This window comes from Nothobranchius furzeri, chromosome 11 (assembly GCF_043380555.1).
Source record: "Nothobranchius furzeri strain GRZ-AD chromosome 11, NfurGRZ-RIMD1, whole genome shotgun sequence".
Taxonomy (NCBI): Eukaryota; Metazoa; Chordata; class Actinopteri; order Cyprinodontiformes; family Nothobranchiidae; genus Nothobranchius; species Nothobranchius furzeri.
Genome location: NC_091751.1, coordinates 36,331,367 through 36,353,481, shown reverse-complemented (window position 1 = coordinate 36,353,481; position 22,115 = coordinate 36,331,367). Strand labels below are relative to the sequence as shown.

At 42.6% G+C, this 22,115-nt stretch overlaps 1 protein-coding gene across 2 annotated transcripts in view; it reads right to left on the bottom strand.

Annotated features, from left to right (window-relative positions):
- The window catches only part of LOC107383404 (solute carrier organic anion transporter family member 5A1), a 38,120-nt gene that overhangs the window by 3,837 nt on the left and 12,168 nt on the right, over positions 1 to 22,115 (bottom strand). For both annotated transcript variants that reach the window (XM_015955995.3, XM_070541533.1), the window contains 7 exons: positions 10,258 to 10,390; positions 9,094 to 9,311; positions 8,678 to 8,842; positions 6,220 to 6,418; positions 873 to 1,032; positions 174 to 418; positions 34 to 98 (listed from right to left, as the gene is read on the bottom strand). In XM_015955995.3, the coding sequence (XP_015811481.3) occupies positions 34 to 98; positions 174 to 418; positions 873 to 1,032; positions 6,220 to 6,418; positions 8,678 to 8,842; positions 9,094 to 9,311; positions 10,258 to 10,390 (1,185 nt within the window). The remainder of the gene's footprint in view (positions 1 to 33; positions 99 to 173; positions 419 to 872; positions 1,033 to 6,219; positions 6,419 to 8,677; positions 8,843 to 9,093; positions 9,312 to 10,257; positions 10,391 to 22,115) is intronic.

The window sequence follows — 22,115 nt, the reverse complement described above, 5'->3', positions numbered from 1 at the left end:
AGCAGAACAGCGGTTTTCTCCGGTTCTACTCACCGAGAGTCCTGAGAAGAACGAACTGCATTCCCAGAGCGAACGGCCGCTCCTGCTCCGCAACAGACCTGCAAACACAGGTGAACACATGAAACACCCGAGCAGACCAGTGAGGCTGCAGGCCCGGCGCTGCCGTGTCCTACCTGAGGGTGACGATGATGGCGGAGGGCTGCGCGCAGGCGGTGATGAGCGTGACGATGAAGAGGAAGATGAGGAACGGGATGAGGGTGTTGCAGGTGCGGTCGCACTTCCCTGACACGGCGTAGCCGTTCTCGTTTAGGTAGGTTTTGACGATGACGAGCTGCAGCTGGTTGCTGCCTTGGCTGCCGGACGACGGCGTTATGACCTGCCGACTCTGGACGCAGGCGCAGCCTGAGTAGTTACGGACCTGGACACACACACACACACACACACACACACACACACACACACACACACACACACACACACACACACACACACACACACACACACACACACACACACACACACATTAGGGCCACTCAAAAAAATAAAAATAACACGAGGATCTTTAAAAAATGAGGAACGAATGAAGTTTTGAGACTGAACGAGGAATCTGACCCTTGATGCCACCTTTATTAATAAAATATTAACTTTCTGTTTTGTCATTTAATGACTGAAAAACGTTTTCACAGTTTCTCTTAAATGTTCAAATCATTTTGATCATTAATTAGAATGAAATTAAAAAACTGCCGGATAATCGTAGCTTCTGCATGTTTAGATTTTGTTAAAATGAGTAAAATCCATTTTTTTACACATCAAAGCATTTTGTTTTTACAAGAAATCAGTAAAAGTGATTTTTTAAAATATGTTTTTCTTACCCCGTTGCTGTCGTTGGCCACGCTGTTGCAGCCGGCCAGGCAGGGGTTAAAGTACGTGATGCCGTCGGAACCGCAGACCGGAGCGTATTCGTGGATTTTACATCCACAGTTCACGTTACAGCCTCCTGTCAGGTTCCTCTGCGTCATGGTGAGCGTGGGTCTGGAATAAAAAAACGTGTTCATAAGGACACGCTCTTTTCCTGCACAAACTTCTTCTAACTGCCTGGTTCCAGAAACCTAAGCAATAAAACGGAGCTGGAGGATGGAGAGAGAAGAGGACAGACGACAGAGAGGCGATAGAAGCAGAACCAGCGGGGGAAACACGTGAACGGAGCGGCGGCGAGCCAGAGATCCTCTCCTCCAAGCTGTCCTTGGACTCTCTCCATCGCTGCCGTGTAATCACTCTCAGGGAAGCTGCATCCAAAAGAAAACGCCTTCGTTTACGCTCTCATTAGGCGTTGGATCTGCACACACACTCGCTCTGGCTTCACAGATGAGCAGATAAAAAATAAAACCCTCCACTGCAGGGAGAAAGGTCAAAGCTGTTGTCAGCAGAGAGCTGCCTCTGGTTGAAGCTTTTAGAGCTCCAGCTGACTCCAGGAGTCGAAAACAGCCAGGAAGGAGGTGTTAAAACACGCCCGACGCAAAGAAATGTTGAGTTTTTAGATTCATGCAAAGGTTTGTGTTCTTGTTATGAGCAGAGGAGCTGGCTGTGCAGAGGCTTTTTGTGGGGAGGGGTCCAAGCTAAAAAAACAGCACATAGAGCAAGATTGTCCAACACCTTAAAACAACTTTACTTCACCAGAACATCAGCATGAACATCACAGAGCCATCTACTGTCTCTGTCCAACCTGTCTTGGAAAATATTTGGAATTTCTGAGTTTTATGAATCAGCAACTGAGTAAAAGTCCAAAATCCCACGTTACTGACAAGGTTAGGTGAAACTTTATAAAACAGAACTTTTAATTCAGTTTGACAAAATCTTTATTCCTCTAAGAGTTTCAGTGGGTTTTACCACAAACCTCCAGTCAGACTTTGTAGGATCTGCAGGAACTCAGCGACCAGGTCATCCTGAGTCTGGTAGCTCAGGCTGTAAGGTGTTACGTTGGAGAGCAGAAGATTCAGGGTTCAATCCTATACTGATTGGATTTGTGCCAAGCTGGGATTTTATTGAAGTGGACCAAACAGTAACTTACAGTTACTAAGTTACTTGGCCATGGTAGTACCTTACTAGAGGTAGAGTGTCCACCCTGAGACTGGGACTTAGGTTAAATCACCAAATAGTTCCTGAGAGCAGCTGCAGCTCAACGCTCCCCACAGGGATGGGTCACATGGAGATGACCTTCACTAGTGTGATGACTAATGGGACCTTTAATTATGTCTGCTAGTGGTGGTCGGAGCGACCGGTGGAGCCCGATTACTTGTCGGTGAGCCCCAGGGCAGCTGTGGCTACACTGATTGTGTTGTAAAGCACGTTGGGGGTTCCAGGACTCAAATACAGGCCATTTACCATTTCATATTGAGATAATTAGTAATTAAAACATGGTCCCATTCCCACTCCACTCCAGTAGGTGGCGATGGTGCACCAACAAGTGGAGTGCTATCTACCACAATTCTGCTTGAGGAAGAAGAAAAATGTGGTCTTGGCACAATGTGGCGCTGAAAAACTCACTAAAACAACCTTTAATTAGGCTTATTTAGTTGGTTTTCCTTTTTTGAGGATGGTGGGGTGTCACCCCTCACAAAATTATTGTTTGTTTTCATTCTATTGAGCTTTTTAGGGCCACATTGTGCGAAGACCACATCTTTCTTCTTCCTCAAGCGGAATTGTTGTAGATAGCACTCCACTTGTTGGTGCACCATCGCCACCTACTGGAGTGGAGTGGAAATGGGACCATGATCAAGCAAAAATGCTGCCATCTACTGTTTGAGGATTAAAATGCCGACTTTGGTGGACAATGAATGGAAAAGGAGCTCAGTGGGCTTGCATGAGCCACCCCAGGCCACTCCCTGGAAACACACCTGAGCGGGATTCAAACCAGTTGCTGGCGACTTCCTAACATGAATCCCACCTGGCCACCATCACCCTTCACACTGAACTGTTCTGGTGGGACGTTTAGACTGGCCGTTTCTGGTGTTTGTACCCAAAAGGCTGATAGAAGATTTGAACTCACATCCTCCACAGTGCAAAGCCCACACCTAGCAGAACAAGCTACACAAGCAGACACTTGATACATGTTTTTAGAGCTTTTGATGATGTCATGAATTCACAAAAGTTCTAAAGTGATGTTTCTCACCTGGATTTGAACTCTGAACCCTCAACACACCAATCCAGCGCCTAACTCACTCAGCTACCTGGGACAGTGTTGGCTCTGGAAGGTTTTTAAAGAATGAGCTAGCTAGGCCACTTAAATGGCCAAAGTTATTAGGGCTCACTAAGTTGGCTTAAGTTACTTAATAAGTCACTTGTATGGCCAAGTAACTTAGTAACTGTCCAAGTCAGTGTCTGGTCCACTTCAGCAAAAGCCCCCGCCCCAACACTCTCCAGGACAGTCGCTTGGATCCAGGTCCGGTCTGTCACAAGCAGGATTTGAACCAGTTTTGAACACAAACAATCCCACTGCGCCACCAGAACCCTTCACACCAACAGATGCTAACGCGTGTTTCCTCTGCTTTAGCCACAGGGGTGCTGAGTGTGTGCACAAGTAAATGACTGCAAGAGAACTTTCACGTGTATTTTAGGGCTTTTCGTGGTTTAAAGAATTTACATAAAGTCTAAGATGAGTTTGTTTTAATCTGGAATGGAGCTCTGACCCCTCATCCTTACAGACGGAGCTAACGCTCTGAGCTCCTCAGATGTCCAGATCTGACAGCTTTGAGGTAAAACTCTTAGAAAATAAACTGTAGATAACCTTTTTAATGACTCTGGATTCAGGATTCTTCGCCGCTGATTCATAAACATCAGAAGTTTCAGCTTTTTCAATCCCAGGAGAAGCTCTGGAGCTTCAGAGCTTATCACTGTTCACCTTTTCCATACAAAAGCTAAAAGGGACAAGTTCAAATGTCCCACCAGAACATCTTCTAGTGTGGAGGGTTCTGGTGGTGCAGTGGGCTTGTTCACGTTTGTAAATCATCAGTTTTGGAGCAACGGGTTCAAATCCTGCATTGTGACTATCCTGGGAAGGGGCAGGGAGAGGGCCCAATTCCCTCCCTGAGCTTCAGACATGTCAATGTGGGGGGCCTATACTGGTTGGAATGGTGCCAAGCTGGGATTTTACTGAAGTGGACAAAAAACTCTCAAGTTGGCCAAAAACTAAAACCAACACAGTGTGACCTAGCTAGCCGCTGACTATAGTTACCAGGCCTAGGTCATTTCTGATTCATAAAAAGACGAAGCACTCATCAGAGCTCTTTCTGTTTCTACTACAGACGTTTCAAGTTCTTATAAACATAGTTTTAAAGTCTATCAGTAATTTTCACCTTTGACTTTCATCAGATTATTAAGTTTCCTAACTTCTGATTTTTCAAAATGATAAAATCCAGCTGTTGGACTTGAACCTTGACACTGCAGAACACCAACCCGGACTCTTACTGTCAGAGCCATTCAACCCAAACACAATCCTCCCTCATAATACTGACTTCATTACAATTTCAGGACTAAAAACCAAACCAGGAACTCTCAGCCCTCAGTTAAAATGAAAGAGAAGACTGGTTTAGTTAAGCATCTCGTGATTTCCTGCATCCACAAACTGATATTTATAGCTTAAAAATAACAAATTGGTTTTAAAATAATAATTCTGTTTGTTTGCTTTCTGTCATTAAACACCATGTGACACAATGTGAAACTGAAATAACTTTCATTGAATTTGTTTAACTTTTTTGACATTTTAATAATGAAAAGGTTTCTGTTCAATGTAAAAAAAATATGGAAAATTTTACTGAATATATTCATTATTTAGTCAGGGTGAATTGTGTGTTTTTGTATATATGTCGATGGTTTTTGCACACATCAGAAAAAGGTGTTGAGGCCAAGGTCTACATTAATGTAGGAGGCCGAGTGAGATCTGGTGCACCAGCGGACTTCTGGTGGCTTCTGTCCCACACAAAGACATAAAAGACTATTTTATGGTTTCACTCAGGAGCACACTACTTGGCTTGTGGACCGCTCTGAACCGAGCCTCTACTGACTCGTACTAACGACAAAATAATGCTAAGGAGGAACATCAGGTGGAGCTAAACAGGAAAGGAGGTTTAATAATAACCGGCAGCACAGAAATGCATACCAGCATCTTCACCTTTATTTTGTAGACATTCCACCACCAGGCTGTGCCTAATGTCGAAAGCATGTGTAGGCGTGCCCCCCACCCCGATGCGCTCGTTCCTGCAGAGGATGTGGAGGTTTTCAACACGAGTGAGGACATTAGGAGGAGGGAGGACGAAGCGATTCCACACGCTTTACGTAGAAAATAATCAAACTGCAATCTAATGCAGAGGAGTGGGAGAGTTTAAACTTGATTTAAAAAAATTTGAATTTGGATTTAATGCGACAAATCTTTTTCTTTTGTTAATTTCTACTGCGAGAGCAAACCTCCACAGAAACAAGGGTGTGAGTGAAACATCCCCATGTGCAAAGATGTCATGTTTGTGCAAAGCGGAGCTAAAAAGGTCAAACAGACCCCACGTGCATCTTCTCACACCCGCATGAAAACACTTCAGCAGGAAAGCAAGTCGGGAATTTTGAGTCTTCCATGTATTTGATAAAGTAATCCCGCTTTGGAGTTTTGAGGAACATCTCAGCGATTAGCCGCTTCTGTGATTAACATATCTGTAGTCCTAAAACAATTTCCTCAGCATGAGTTTACGTCTAAGAAGCATCTGACATCTCCTCCCAACACAAACGTTTGCTGGAGATGAGATTTAGTGTTTCCAATAAGAGACTTATTATTATTACTGGATGTTTAGGGGTGTGCACGTGCCGTGGAGGCAGCCACACAACTAACAGTTTCGGATAAATGATTGTACCATGTGTTATGCACCTGATTTACTCGGTAAAGGCAACTTTTTCTGGCATGAAACTGGACAGGCTCCTCTAGCAAGGTGCCAACAAGTAAACCGACAGTGACTTCAGTGGACTAAAAAAGACGTAGCAGGAAGTGCGTTTTAACTCCTCCCTCACAGTTCATCGTTCATCTCTCTCCTCCATTCTTTCATCCCTTTTTCCATCCTCCCTTTCACTTTCCTGACCCAGAATGGATTATAAATTCAGACGTAAAGAAACAGACGTCTTCTGCTCTGCGATGACTTCCTGAGCACCAGTGATGCGTGACAGCCCTCGGTCTCTCCTCACCCGGTGGTGTAGGGAATGTTGATTCCTCCGAGGTTGATGCTCTCGCAGCCCACGATGAAGAGCGTGGAGAAGCAGAGCAGGGACACGCCGCTGCAGATCATGGCCAGCTTGGCCGACTCTCGAGCTCCCAGCTTCAGCTTCTTAATGATGTAACCGCCCAGAACGATGCCCACGCCAGCACTAGGCACGATGATGACACCTGAGGGAGGAGACACACTCGTATTACTCAATAACAAATCACAATAAACACATAGAGCTAACATACGGCTTTAATAAAGCCATTTAGAGGCATAAAACCAGCTACAAACTCCTTGAATTGAACTATTCTTCCTGTATATGAATCACTTTTTCATCTGCAAAATGAAAACTAAAAGTGATTAAAAAGTAAAAAGACTTTTATGGACCAGAACTAAAAGTAGGAAGGTTTCTAATTAAAGCTCGGATTAGTCATGCTGACAGCAGACTGTTTCTGCTCAGGAGTAAGAACTATTTTTGTAATGTCAACGATAAAAACAGCAGTTAGTTAAACCATTCACTAGAGAAGCTGTGACTGATGTGCATTGCTTTAGGAAATGATAAAATCATCATTTTATATTTTAAATGCATTAATGGCTTTAACCCAAACCATCAGACCGTCAAATCCAAATTTTCTGGAATGTGAGGATGTTTATGTCTGTTTTACTTTCAGCACACGAACTCTGAATGCAGCAGAGCTCCTTCTGTCATTCTTCTTTCTTTAATCCGAGTTTTACAAACTAAAAGTATTTTATTTGATTTTCCTCGGTCTCTCTCCCTTGTTGTCTTCAAACAACATGAAATCAGATGGAAAACGCAGCGATCACAACGGCGGCCGCCCCCAGCAGCCTTGCATTACCATGACAGCAAACATTGAGCGAGTGGGCAGCCATGAAGGCGGTGGAGCCTCTAACCCAGACAGAAACGGCGTTGCAGCCTTTCGTCTTCCTGACTTTCATTATTATCACAATAAACACATCAGTCGTTGCTCATCAAATATTCAGTAAATCCACAGAAATTTGTAAGATAAACAATCAGCAGCGTTAAACAACGATATTCTCAGAGACTGTGGCTGAATAACATCTTTTCTGTGTTTGAGACGAGGCTGACGACTAAGAGTAAAGCATGAGTAAAACAACAGATCTGCCTGGAGGTGAAACATCCGCCTGGTCAGAAACACACAAAATCTCTAACAACAACAACAACAACAACACAGCCTCTGGTTGCTACAGAGGACATAAAAACACCCAAAAAAGGGGTCAAAGGTCAGCTGAAAATGATCTGTTTTAATCTTTTCTTTCAGAATAATTATATTTAATTTTAGTTGATGCAAACACGCTACTCCACAAACACAAACGTTTTCTATAAATAAATTAAATATAAATTATTTTTAATTCATGCATAAATTAGTTTTAAAACATTTATTTTATAACTTTTAAAAACTTGACGATTTCTGCAGCTTTTCTGTGTGTAGTCCAAAACAACACACTTGTTTTCCTCCTCATCAGAAACACAAGAGTCCACACGACAGTAAGTGCAGATTTAATCGTTTGTTTTGATTTTTGACTTTAAAAGTTACTCATAAGTGATTTTATTCTTTTACACAGAAGTGAACGGTGAACTCGCAGCTTCAGCCATTGTTATCTTAGTTTAAATTATTTTATTTAACATCTCAAAACATTTTTTTTAAATTCACTTAGAGCCGTAAAACTGACTGAACCCTTCAAAATAAAGTTCATATTAGATTTTTATTAAAGCAAAGAAAAAAACAACTTTACAGGTAAAATGAAAATTTATCTGATTTAGAACCATATAAGTTCGTTAAAATATTTAAAACAATGAAATAAAGAATGAAACTGCACTTAAACGTCTTTGTGAAAGGAAAAAGCATAAAATAAAAAAGATTATTGCTTATTTATCATTTAAATTTCCTCTAAAGTACTAAAATGCTTTTATTTTGAAGTTTCTTAAAGATGTTCACAAAAAAGAAAAAAAAAAGCTGTGAAAGATTAGTAGACAGCTGCTGGGTTATTGAAAATGATGCAACATCATGTAAAATACCATCTTGTTATCCTGCCAACATGTGGAGAATTCCGTGTTTTTTTCCGTGTTTTCACTAATAAAGCATGCAGATGCATCCGTGAGTGATTCGAGTGCGTTTAGAGCATGACTGTGCTTGGATTTGGGTATTTTTTTATAAATATTTTGTGTGTAGGCCACTAACTGTTCCTGTTCAGCCTCCCGTGTGACCTGAAGAGCAGCAGATCCTTTAATATTAATGCTGACTTGCAGCTCCGGGCTGCTCCAGCTTCGCTTCCCGTTATTCCGGTCTGCTGCAGAAACGTTGCCAGCTCTGTCCTTGTAAAGCTCTAAATGCTCTAGAATTGGAGCATTTTATAAAAAAATAAGCAGGAGCGTATGACAGAGCGGCGCTCCATCTCACCGGTGTAGATGCTGGCGTTGGAGGCCGGGATCCCAAACTGGGACTCGATGAACTTGGGGATGAAAGTGATGAAGGCGGTGACGATGGCGCTCTCTGCGGTGTAGGAGAGGCTGACGAAGAGGAAGGTGACGTTGCTGAGGATCCTCACTGCTGCTTTGGGTAAATCTGCAGGATGGTAATTTTAAACTGGATTTGTGTCAGAACCACCAGCTCATTCCTCTGAACTTTACTTACTTCAGAAACAAACTTTGCACACTTGCAACATGAATCATGATATGAAGAGTTTAGGATGAAACATATGAACACATAGCCAAATAATCCTAATGGAAGAAAGCCAAATCAAGACTAAAAATTCTCTCTAGATTAAAATCTTCCAAAGCGACTCCTGAGCCGTTTTCCAGTCAGGGAAGCGTTACCTTTGATGTCCTTCCCGAAGCCCATGGCCGAGGTGACCGTCTGGTTCTTGTTGTTGCTCTTCTCCTTGAGAACGTCGTCGTCGCTCGACAGGTCATCCAGGCTCAGCTTTTTCCTCCTCTTCTTCTTCTTGTGTCGAGGAGGCAGCTTCTTGGGGAAGGTGAACATAGGGAATATGACCAGCAGCATGGCCACGGCGCACAGCAGAAACCCGCTCCACCTTAAACACGCAGAGTACATGGAAAACCATTGGTTTTACACGAGTCGAGCTGCTCGTAGTTCCCATTTCTCCCCCTGGAAGAGTTTATTTGTAAAACGGATCTCAATAAATTAAACAACTGAGTACAAATCTAAAGTTGCCAGATTACTGTACACCAACGTCTTTAGTGCATGCAGGGAAAATACTGGCTGCTGTACGGTTCTCAAAGCAAATAAAAGAGTAATAGCTGTTCTACATTAAAGCCTTTAACCCTTTGTAGCCCATAGATTATAGTAGGTTATAGTAGAAAGATCCTGTTGATCCAACTCAAGCGGCTGAAACGGTGTGCTTTCATTTTTACGGATCACTAAATGTACGAGCGGATTTTGCAGGAACAGTCAAAGACCCGCGAGTGTGAAACGTATCTGCATTTAGATTAGGTGTGAACCCAGGAACATCAGGAACCATGTTGATACCAGGTGTGAAAACCCATCTGGACTCAGTCTCTGGGTGCCGGATTATTGTGCAAATAAATGAGTAAGCCGCTGCATTCATGCAGCATCTTCCTGCGATCATCACCTACAAGCCCACGGCTGCTTCCTGGTGAGTCATGGTTAGGCTGTCGGACGACATCACTAAAGGCTCTAAATCGATGACTAATCACATCCTGCATCCAGACGGAGGTGAGATATAAGCAGATAGAATCTGAATAACAACAAGAACAGTTTGTGGTTTAGTGCTCATTAAGGAAAACAAACTTAAAGAAATTCTCAGGTAAATCATGCATATTTCTGTAGAAATAAAATTAATTCAGCATAAAAACTCTGGTAGAACCAAGAGTTAGTCACCTACACAAAACTGATGTAATGTTCAAATAAAATGCAACTGACTCAAAACTGTAAAAGGTTGTGGCTGTTGTGGATTGAATGGGTGGTGTGAGCAGGAAAGCAGCCTGATTGGGTCTCACCAGTTGCCGATGAAGCGAGGATCGCTCTGGTCGATGTTGACGGCAGTCTTTGGGTCTACGTAGAAGCCGATGAGGACTCCTCCCAGCAGGTACCCGGCTGCGGGGCCCAGTGCTCCCATCACATACATGATAGCTGCAAACACACAGGAGGAATAAATGGGTTTATTTTAGGGATGCATGGTAAATCAGCGTCGGTATCAGACAAGTAGAACCTCCAATCTCCATCTCATTTCTGTTACAATAAAAATGACAAATTCTCTATATTTACTACATTATTTGAGTTGATTGCATTTGTACGATATTTACTGTAATTCTCTAAACTCCAGGACTTTTTCTGAAATGTATATCCTAAAAAAACAAATACACCCAAAATGTTCAGTTGCTTAGACAATGAGGGCAGTGCACAAAAGGCCATGTGTGCAGGTCATATGACGGCAATAAGGGCCGCACTTAGGCTGGGAGTAAGATTTCTCCAATTAGAGGGAATTAACATCGCTAAGTCTTTGGCTCGGGTTGAAAGCAAACACAAAAAATGTGATGGCGTGACTTAAACTGAAAGCTGGGCCAGGCACAGACGCAGACCGGGGCTTATCTAACTGTGACAGAAGCCAGGGAGCTCACTGGGAGCACTGGGTTCACACCAGCGCTTCAGGGTTGTGCCATTTATTCTGCTTCCATGTCTTTTAAAGATTTCACATATTATCTACTTTATATAGACCTAAAAGCTCTTATGAGAGTCCTGAGAGTTTTTGCTCTCGTGTAAAAATCAACAATTTTTCAGCAGATGGGCCAATTCCAGTTCATTTATACAGTCACTGGTTTCAACCAGTTCATTTATACTGGTTTAAACCAGTAATTTATACAGTCACTGGTTCCAACCAGTTCATTTATATATATATATATATATATATATATATATATATATATATATATATATATATATATATATATATAAATGAACTGGTTGGTGAAACGTATCTGCATTTAGATTAGGTGTGAACCCACCAGTGACTGTATAAATTACTGGTTTAAACCAGTAATTTATACAGTCACTGGTTTCAACCAGTTCATTTATACAGACACTGGGTTCAGCAGATGAACAACTTCCTGATTCAAATCTAAAACATTAGATTTGAATCAGGAAGTTATTAAAAGTAAGTAGAGGCCTGAGGTTTCAGCAGCAGCAACAGGAAGAGACCCAGGACGTTTACATAACGGATCCAATTGGAGATTTTATGCATAAAGCAGATCCTAATAACAAAACCGAGATGGTATCTGAGTTACAGGGAAGCCATGTCCTAGCAGAGGGTTATCCAGCTACACAAGCAAATCATTTTCTGATCCTCAGAGCCGACCATGTTTGTGATTACATCACCTGACTGAGACGACCGAAGGTCAGGATGATAAAACACAGTCAGGACCGCCAGCTTGGCCTTCTCAAACAGACTCAGCAGCATCACGGATAATCCCTCCTTTAGACGGATGGAAGGGAAAACCCTGGGCTGGACAGCGTCCGTGTTTCCAAACGTAATGCCGACCGTCAGCGGGGGGATAAAACCCAGCTGCTGACCAAACGGAGGCGAACATGACGGCTGAAGCATCAGCCAGAGCCACAGACGCAAAAACAATCGGAGGGATCAAAAACATGAAGACGACAGAAACAAGACGTTTGCTTTTCTCTGGTGGATGTCAGACTAGAGCTATCCATCAAATGAGAAAATGTTTACAAAAATTATGTATCACTGATCATTTCTGCATAATAACACCAAATCAACCAGATTCATGACCTAAAACACAAATGTTTGTCCTTTGTGAATCCAGGATTTAGACCACAACAGCACTCATGCCTCCAAACAAGTCTGCATTTTTAGATGTCTCTGTGTAGGTATTTGAACACGTTGCTTCGTATAAAATTAGTACATTAGTGCAAAGAGATGAGGAAGAGAAACCCACAACAAGAGAAAGATGGCAGATGAAAAAACAACTGAGGTATAAAGATGAAGGGACAGGAAGCAGGAGACCGAGATGGACAGCTGGACAGAATCGTGCAGCTGGTGAGGCAGCAGTCTTTGTGCTGATGGAGGGAAAACCTCTAACAGCATCAAACGATAGGATCCTCAGCCTCATCATTCCTGTTCGTCACTGCTGTCTCTGCAGACTGAAAACAGGATGATGCTTTCATCCCTCTGCTCTGCAGCCGGAGGCTCGTCACAGGCTGCTCTGTCTGGAAACTTGCATCACGATGCCGTAATGAAACGACAGAGACGCTGATCGATACCCACTCAGCTCTCTTTAGGTCAGAGATGGTAGATGCTAGCATCGCCTACATCAGACACAGGGTTGCTCGTTGCATATTGGAATCATGCTGGTAAATCAATATTTGACTCAGCTAACAGAAGCTTTGAGTCAGAACGCAGAAATATGGTAAATGCACGTTTGTGCCACTCCTAGAAGATTTAGCTGGAGATGATGCTGGACTTCATGTTAACTTGATCAAGATTTTTCTAATCAAACTGCAGTGAAATTATTTTATAAAACCACAATTAGAACAAATTACAAACTTAAAGAGTTATCCTGATAAACCCTTTACTATCAGACCTCAAAATCAGCACATAAAAAATGCACCAGTTTATATTTTGAGGGTCGATACCCGTTTTAAATGCCCTCTACAACAACTACCCTCTGGAGCAGGTGGAGGGAGACCTCTGTTCTCAGCTCTCTGACCGAGGCTGGGAGTGGCAGCTGGCCGTCGGTTTGGGGTCTGGGGTGGTGGCTCGCTTTACCCTGTGCACCCTTGGGTTGGGTGGGTTTATGTGTGAGCATGAGGGTGGGAGTCAGCTCTTGAACTGTCCTAGGACGGGGTGAGGTGGAGTGTACAACGGAGAATCCTGTCGGTAAAGATGGCTCTCCCTTAGCCTGCCTCCAACATGCCTCCATCTAAAAGGCTTGGTTATCCAGAGTTATCTCTGTAGTTATGCTGCTATAGGCTTAGACTGCTGGAGGACACACTGACCACTGTCCACACTCGACTACTTTCTTCTACCACTTCTCTCCAATTGAATTATTTTCTTTGATGTTAACTATGTTCTCTCTGAGTGTCCTTCTCTCCAGAAGAAGCTACACTGATGTTCTGCTGAGCTGTGGTGGCTTTCTACAGGGGGTCATCCGCCGAAACACCGCTGCCAACCAATGGACATCTCCCTCTCCTGATAATACCTTCTTACTTGATTTTTTACCCCTTGTAAGCGAAAAATCACACATAGTAAATGTGTTGTGATGTAGTGCTACATGCACTTTTTATTGATTTACGCCAAAGTTTCTAACTGGTTCACCACCAGTTAAGTCAGTCGAGCTAAAATCAGGCCAATTCCAAACACAAGCCAAGTTTTGTTGAATCATTAAGGGCAACAGACTTAAAAAAAAGCAGGATGTTTGTCAAACTTAATGCTTTTACAAGTTATTATATGTCTGCACCAGATAATAAATGTTAGCTGTGCTAGGTTTCATCTTAGATCACCATGGTAACATGAGCTGAGCAGATAACCTGCTTCAAAACCGTGTTGATAGTTTCTGACTTAATCTGAAAGAAGTGACTTGTTTTAATTATTTTAGTGAAAAAAGATTAAATTGAACAATAACATTTAATTTTATGACATACAAGAAGCGATGTGCCAAAAACTAGAATTGGCCAAGTTTCAACATGAATCTGAACCTAAAACTCAGTTTTTCTAGGTTCTGAATGCACCATTGCTGAGTGGTAATTCATGCTAGCTATAAACAATACTATACAATTAAGAAATCTGCATTCTATTCATTGCAGTTCTTTGAGATTAATCAAATGTGGCCAGTGTTGGTATCGGCAAGTCAGAGCTGCAGACAAATCAGCCCTTAAAATCAGAATCAGTGTCCCTAAACAAGGAAAACAATGTAAGCATCCATGTTTGAGCTGAATATTAAAAGATTCTGAGCAGCTTTGAGGAAAAATGGTGGAATTATTTTTTTATTTCCACGGTTCTGAGGTTGCTCCACCCACCTCCACTCATGTTAAACTCAACCTTCCTAAGAAAAAACATCTGATGGAATGTCCTGTTCAACATGCTCAGTGACATTCCAGGCAGCTTCCTGACCTTTCCGCTCATTCCTTTAGATTTGTGAGATTCCGAGGTTAAACGAGAAGTCTGGCAGAAATAACATCCACGTCTCTCCATCTCCATCCTTCACAAAGTGTACCTTTAACATGCTTCCTGTTATACAACAGGTAGATTGAGCCAAGCAGCCGCATCTGGTCCGATCTGGTTTCAGACTCTTTCAGGGCTGTGCAGTGAGTCATGTTTTAGCAGCAGGAAAACCAGCTCCTGGCAGCGAGCACAGCAAATTATTCATCCTCCACTCCAGACTTTATTTCATCGCTGTACAGATAAAGGTCTCCGTCTTCATATGCAATGATAGACTGGTCATAATGCAATAATGCTCTATGTAATAAAGACCTTATTATTTCCTAAAATTCTGTTTTTGTTGTGAACAAAATTATGTTTTTATACTAAATAACTTTTATATTTTCCAAACTGCAGCTGGTTACAAACACCTGCCATGCTGAACACAAAAATAGAGATTCAGAATATACAAATATGTCTGAATTTCTATTTAATTTTTCACCGTGTGAACAGGTCATTCTTGTCTCTGATGCAAAAGCAGCTTTTAAATAAAGTTTTTTATGTTCCTGTGGAAAAATGCAGAACCTTCAGAGGCCTTCCTTTATTTTTACTGCAGCCACATAACCACAGTCTAATAAAAACTCCAGCTGGAGTGTTATGTTGCTATATTTTTAGCATTTTTCTAAAGTAGACTCTCACATCAGCGCAACGATGGGGATTTACAAACAGGAAGTCAGGGTGAGCGAGCGTAACATCAAACAAGCAGCCTGATGATTCAAATGATCAAATCATTACAGGTTTTATTCAACAGACTAAAATACTTAGGAAGCAGCTGAGAACAGACCAACAGTACATCTATTAAAAACCAAGAACGCCTCCAGAGAGAACGGGGATCACTGACTATCTTGAGCTTGCAACAAATCCTAAATCTGTGTTTTCTGTGATTGGCAGATGATGAAAACTGCAAATGGCATTGAAGGGTTTCTAAAGATTTCACAGGTTCTCAATTTCAGGTGGCTGAACTCAGCCTGAGACGGGGTAAGGAGCTCAGAGCAGAGCCGCTGTTCCTCCACGTAGAGGAGCCAGCTAAGATGGTTTGGACATTTGGTCAGAGTGCGTCCTGGACGCCTCCATGAGGTGGTGTCTCAAGCATGTCCCCCAGCAGGAAGCCTTATTAAGGACACACGGAATGGATTATAACTTCAGGATGGACTGGGACTTGGGGTCCCACAGGGGGAGCTGGAAAAGGCGGCTCGGGGAGGAAAGTCAGAACTTCCATGCAGAGGCTGTTGTCCCCAAGACCTGGATGACAACTGCTTAGGCAACAAGAACTTGGGGTGGCCAGGCTGGAATGGTGGATGGTGATGGGGCAGCTGCCCCACAGTGGCTCCCACCTAGTTGTGCTTCCACTATGATGACAGGAAATGACACCAAAGAGCTTCTTTAGGTGTCACAGCATAACATACATCAGTAGTCAGGACATCTACAACACTGTTTACCTGAACACACACACACACACACACACACACACACACACACACACACACACACACACACACACACACACACACACACACACACACACACACACACACACACACACACGGTGATTGATGCTAGCAGCAAATCAGGGCGCTTGCCATGCACGTCTGCTAATAAATGTAAGACATGTTTCAAATTGATGTGCGTTCATAAGTATTTCAAAACCCTGAAAGACGTGGAGCTCAATCATGGAGGCAGAAGCGTGTGAACGTTCAGTCTTCTAATGTCTGATTGGATATGCACCAGCTGGTCGTTGGGTTAATTTATGACACGTAGCCCTGCAGCAGCACTTCTTTCCTTTGGCCCCGGAACAGAAGAGTCGGCGTAAATGCTGAGTGAGGAGCGCGCTGCAGTGTTGTCTTTGTAGAGTCAGACACCGATGAGGCCACACCGACCCGGGCCGGGATTCAGAGGGGGAGGCGGTGGGACACAGTGTCATGGCAACGCGCTGACGCAGCACGGTCTACTTGCGGCTTCCTCACGGGATTGTCAGCACCAGCATTAAACTCCCAGCCACCACAAGGGCCATGAAAAGCCGCTCTGCACATTTTAGCTCCAAAAGCAATCCTGAGCAGTAATCTTCTTGCTGCTAATAGCAACAGCAGAACAATTTTCCTGTCAGTGTGAGGAGTGTGGCTCCACAGGTTTAATGTGGCAAATTCATAAGTGATGAAGAGAACAATAGAAGTAAGGCCAAAACATCAGCTGGAGAAAGTAAAAGCCTCTTACTTTTAGTGCCTATTATTTATTTACCAAAGAAATACCTCTCTTCTATACCCCCCTCCCACATGAACACAGCAAATACACTTGTTTTCAACTCGCATAAAATTTTCATGATAAACCACTAGGCTGCAGCATGAGCCTGAGACGTTAACTATTTAATTAGTCTGTTTATTTATCACGTGGTATAAAATCTGTCAAACTGACTTATTAAGTTGTTCAATGGGCTTTGATAATAAATACTATTCCTATTTAATTTAGATTTAATTATGACACAAAATAAGTTGGAATACTGGTGAATATGGGAACTTTATCGTTTAACCCTTGTGTCTGAATGAAAATGGTAGGAAAAAGTATTTCTACTGTAATAAAAAGTATTTCTACTGTTACAAAAAGTATTTCCACTGTTATAAAAAGTATTTCTACTGTAATAAAGAGCTGGAAAACCTAAAGAGGCTTCTAGCAGTGGGAATCTAAAAGCAGTCTGGGTGCAGATGAGACTCCCGCCTTGGTTTTGTGTCCACTGATCAGTAAGGAGTGAGTGGGTCTCCTCATGTGCATTAACAAGTGCTCTACATGATTAAATAGGTGGTGACATTAGAGGCCCAGAACAGCGGCTCTCAGGTGGACTGGCACCAGTGGACATTCTCCCGTCTCGCTGATAAACCAGAAAACACCCGACAGCGGAGCAGGAGACGCTCTTCTTGGAAAACAGATTAGCTTCATGTGAAAATGAACAAGTGAGTTTTAACTTAAACTAAAAGCAAAGGACTTCCACTTATCCAACAACTTAACCCCTGAAAGTATTTTGAGTCTGAAAGTTGCTGATAATTGTTCATTGATGTATTAATTATTTGTTGTTCAGGGTTGAGCCGCTTATCTCTAATAGACGCACAGCTGGATTAAATAACTTTACATTTTGGGTTATTTATAGCAAAAGGGTTAGGGCTTAGCAAAAATCAGATTTGTTACATGAATTTATTGCCTTGAAATCACAAATAATAAACGGTTTGTTTCAGCACTGTTGGGTAATATTAGTCTGGCAGGAAACCATAATACCAGGGGAAATGCTCCACTCGTTATCGGTGAACAATGAAACCTCCTACCCAGAAATGCAGCGGCTGATTGTGTCTACCACCATCTGTGTTTTCTATGCCTTTCATAAAATAAATCTGATTAACTTTGCTCTTCACAGCTGTTATAAAAGATCTCTTTTGGAACAGAAAATTCCTTGTTTATTGATTATTTTGTTGTTGGGACTTTCAGTCTCTAACATGAAGGTGACTGAATCCACTTTGAACCAGTTAGACAGCTAGTTAGGAGGATGCTCATTCCTACTTTGGGAACACATTTATCAGGAACACAAACCATGCCTCACACTGTTAGGTTAAAACGTAAGTCGGACGCTGCTGTATTAAAGTTTTAAAGTGGCTCAAGCGTGGCGTCCAACGCAGCCAAACGGAGCGTCTCTTATTGGGGCTACAAAGCAATTCTGTCCTGAATTATTTTAATGGATGTCTGTCGCGCCTTCAGGCATGAACTCATATGTAGGCTAACACTAAGTATGGCAAAAATAGAGGCTCCCTCAGCCGCGTAGGTGGAGGATTACTCTGGAGTCAGCAGAAAAAAGCTAAATATTAAAAAAGCAAAGAAAAAAAGCTTGAATTATATATTTTTTGGTTTTAAAAAAACTATTTTGGTTCCTAAACTGTGGTTCCTGTGCCACTGTTGGCACAGTGGACATCTAAAACTGCTCATGTGGCTTTGGGGTAAACAAACATGGCCGCTGAGGAGGAGGAGGATTTGGATTTCCATCACCTGAAGAAGTAAACCTCTCTGGAGGTGATGGTTAAATCATGGGGTAGGCAATCCTGTTCCAACACAACAGATTTTAATAAGCAGGTGATTAACAGGCTTCTGCAGAGCTGGATAACCTGGTGAACAGGTGATTCAACCATTGAATTAGGTGTTGGGGCAGGGAGATAACTAAAACATGCTGAATAGCGGCACCACGACTGCCAAACCCTGGTGTGAACAGATCAGCTCTACATTCCGGTCGCTGTAAACTAAATAATCCTTTAAATGCCCACCCAGAATGAAGACGTTGACCCCTGTGACCCCAGACAGGCTCTATGCTTCCTTAAGGGAAAAATTGGATCTGGGAACTCTCCTATTCAAATAACCCCACCCCCTAAGAATTCTAACTGAGCCAATCAGTGCTGAGCAGCGTACGTCACACACCACAACGCTGAGTTTCTCATAAACATGGCGTCTGAAGCGAGGTCGCTGCGACTCTTTGTTCTAAATGACTTGGACACATCTTTAAAACCACAAGAAGTAGAAGCGCTAAAAGCCTTTTTTCTAAGGAAAGATGCTTGCGCTGCCGCCAGACGCCATCTTTGACTACATCTAAAAAACGACAGCGTCGCTTAGTACAGTCAGCATTTCCGCCTTTTTCCTGATTGGTTATATTTGAGCTGGCTAGTCCCGCCCCTCATGTGCCTCTCTGCCTTTGAGTAACCAGACTAGTTCTCTGTGTAGAGGACTGATGTGTCACCGGCTGGATTTGCACTTTAATTTTCTGATATTAAATCCAGTCTTTGACGCAGATCTTAACAGAAAATGCTGCATTATGCTGCTACTGGCCTCCTTCCCTGCTGCTACGCAATTTAAGATTTACTCCCTTTAAACCTTCCTCCCAGTGGATGGTTTGATGTCCAGTCACAGCAGAGAAACCAGAAGACAACAAACAATGAGGAAACAACTCGTTTAAAATAAGTCTGACAGGAAGTTCCTCCATCAGTTTTAAAGCTTTCCATCGATTAGTGAATTAAAGTTTTAGACAGAGACAAAGCAGTGGACTAAAGGAAAACAGAGGAGGTCTATATGTGTGGTAACCTACTGTATGGATTCAGATTAGGAGCATAATCCCTCTTCATTCATCTCATGTTCTGCAACTAGTATAAAAACCTAAGTAGGCTTAGTATTAGAGGCCTGTGTGAGAACAGTCGTCCCTTTGTGCTCGATCAATATCAGACTCGCTGCAGATTTCTACTCACCACATAATGTACAATTACTCATGAAGGCAGGTGAATGGGCGCTTATAATCACCTTCTAACATTTAAAACACCTGCAGGGCGTTTACAAACATACGGAAGCAGATTGCGTTCATTTCACACAGCAGATGACTCCATATGTGCAAAAGGAATCTGGAAAAAGATGACATCATGAACATCTAAATACATTTCATCACAACTAAGCCACAAGAGCACTGAAAACGTTTCCTGCTTTTGCAAATCTAAACAGACAAGTGGGTGTGCTACAGGTGTCCATCTCCACCTTTGTTATTAGTTATATGTTGTTTTTCCTGGCCTGGAGCATAGTGCCTTCAAGGGTACTAGAACCCCCCAAGGTGCTTTACAAAACAATCAGTCGTTCACCTACCAACACAGATATTCACACCATGTAGCTGATGAGCTAAAGTGTAGTCACAGCTGCCCTGGGGCTCACTGGCAGAAGCAAGGCTGCAGTGCACCAGCACCACCGGTCCCTCCAACCACCACCAGCAGGCAACGTGGGTTATGCGTCTGTCCCAAGGACACAATGACAGACTTGAGCGGCGCTCGAACAAGCAACCTGCCAATTACAGGATGGACACTTAACTCCTCTGCCAAAGTCGCCCCAGCTGCTTAACTGTCATTGCAGAAGATCTCAAAATAGAAAACAATCGGCCCAATTAATCAGCCGACCAATTAATCTAGCATTAATCTGGTGGATGGAAGCAGGATTAATGATGCCTGAAACCTGGGTTGGTGAAAAATAGCTTTTATATAAAGATGTTACAGAACAAAACAGGGGAGCAAGTTCTTATTTGATTAATACAGCAACTAATCTGATAAAATGCTTTAATGCTTCACAAAAAGTATGTCCCCTCCTCAAGGTTTATTCTGTTCTTGTTACACATAAATATTAAACCCTAACTGATTCCGTCTGAACATGAATGAATGACCCACACTTGTGTAGTGTCTTTCAGAGTCAGAGGACTCCAAAGTGCTTTAAGCTACAGTGTATTATCATTCACACACTGGTGGTGATGAGCTACAATGTAGCCACAGCTACCCTGGGGCGCACTGACAGAGGCGAGGCTGCTGAGCACAGGTGTCACCAGTCCCTCCGACCACCACCAGCAGGCAAGGAGCCGGGATCAAACCTGCAACCTGTCGATTACTGGACAACCTGCTCAACCTCCTGAGCTACTGCTGCCCACATGAACATGAGGATTTTAATGATTATTATGGATAAAAGAACTAGTAAAGTAAATTCTCCTTTGTTACATAATGAATGTACTGTGTTTAAAAACATTATTTAGTAAGATGGGTTCAGTCCCACCAGCTAAAACCAGACCTGAGGAGTTAATAACAGAAGCTGTCTGACACCATGGAGTAGGCTAAACGATCTCAAAAAGCAACACAGAGAAATTCAAGAGCTCAGAACAACAGGAGTCGTGCGTGCGTGTGTGTGCGTGTGCTCTCCTTCCAATAACCAGAGGGGCTGTCAGCTGCCATTAACTCAGCGGACGTGTTGTTGGAGCCAAACTGTCTGTTGCAGCTCTCAGGGACACCCCGCTCTGCTCTGCACTGTCCCACAGCTGCCGATTGTAAACTGGAAACAAACGGCTGCATTCAACTCCCTCAAAAACAACGGAATACCAACGGTCACTGGTCGAGTGGATCGAGCCACACCAACCCTTTCTGGTAGCACACCAGTGAGGCTGCTACAACCACTTTATTTAGGACATGGTGCAAATAGATAGTTGTGGCTTTAATAATTTAAAACAATGTTAGAGAACCTTTATTTGTAAAACAATTATAAGATCCACTGGTAACCAAATAACACCATTAAACTTTTAGCACCACTTTTTATGTTTTTGTAATTATATTTTATTGAAGAAAGAAGCAAACATAACTGGTGAAATAAACTAATAAATGAAAATATTTGAATAAAAAGTTAAACATTAACACATTTCATTATTATCATATTATCATTAATACTTAATCGACATAATAAAATCCTCATTGCAAGACCTTCCTTCTCCTCGTTTCATAAAGCCTGGTCTCGTTGATCGGTTTAATTACTGCAGACTTACCTTGTTTGAAGCAACTGAGGCAAGAGTTTGTGGGAAAGGGTCACACAGCTGATCTGCCTGCAGAACTTTCTGAAGTGAATTCCTAATTTGTGTGTAGGCCAAAAGCTGAAGGGGCTAGGGACCTTCCGATGTTGCTGGTATGTAGACCAGAACATGTTGTGACCTTTTCCTATTTCTGAGTCAAACAGGATTTAGACAAATACAAACCTCCACATCTACTGTTACGGTGTCGGTGCTTGGATGTGTCCTGCTCAAAACTCACAATAAATCATGATGCCAATCTGGAACACAGAAGG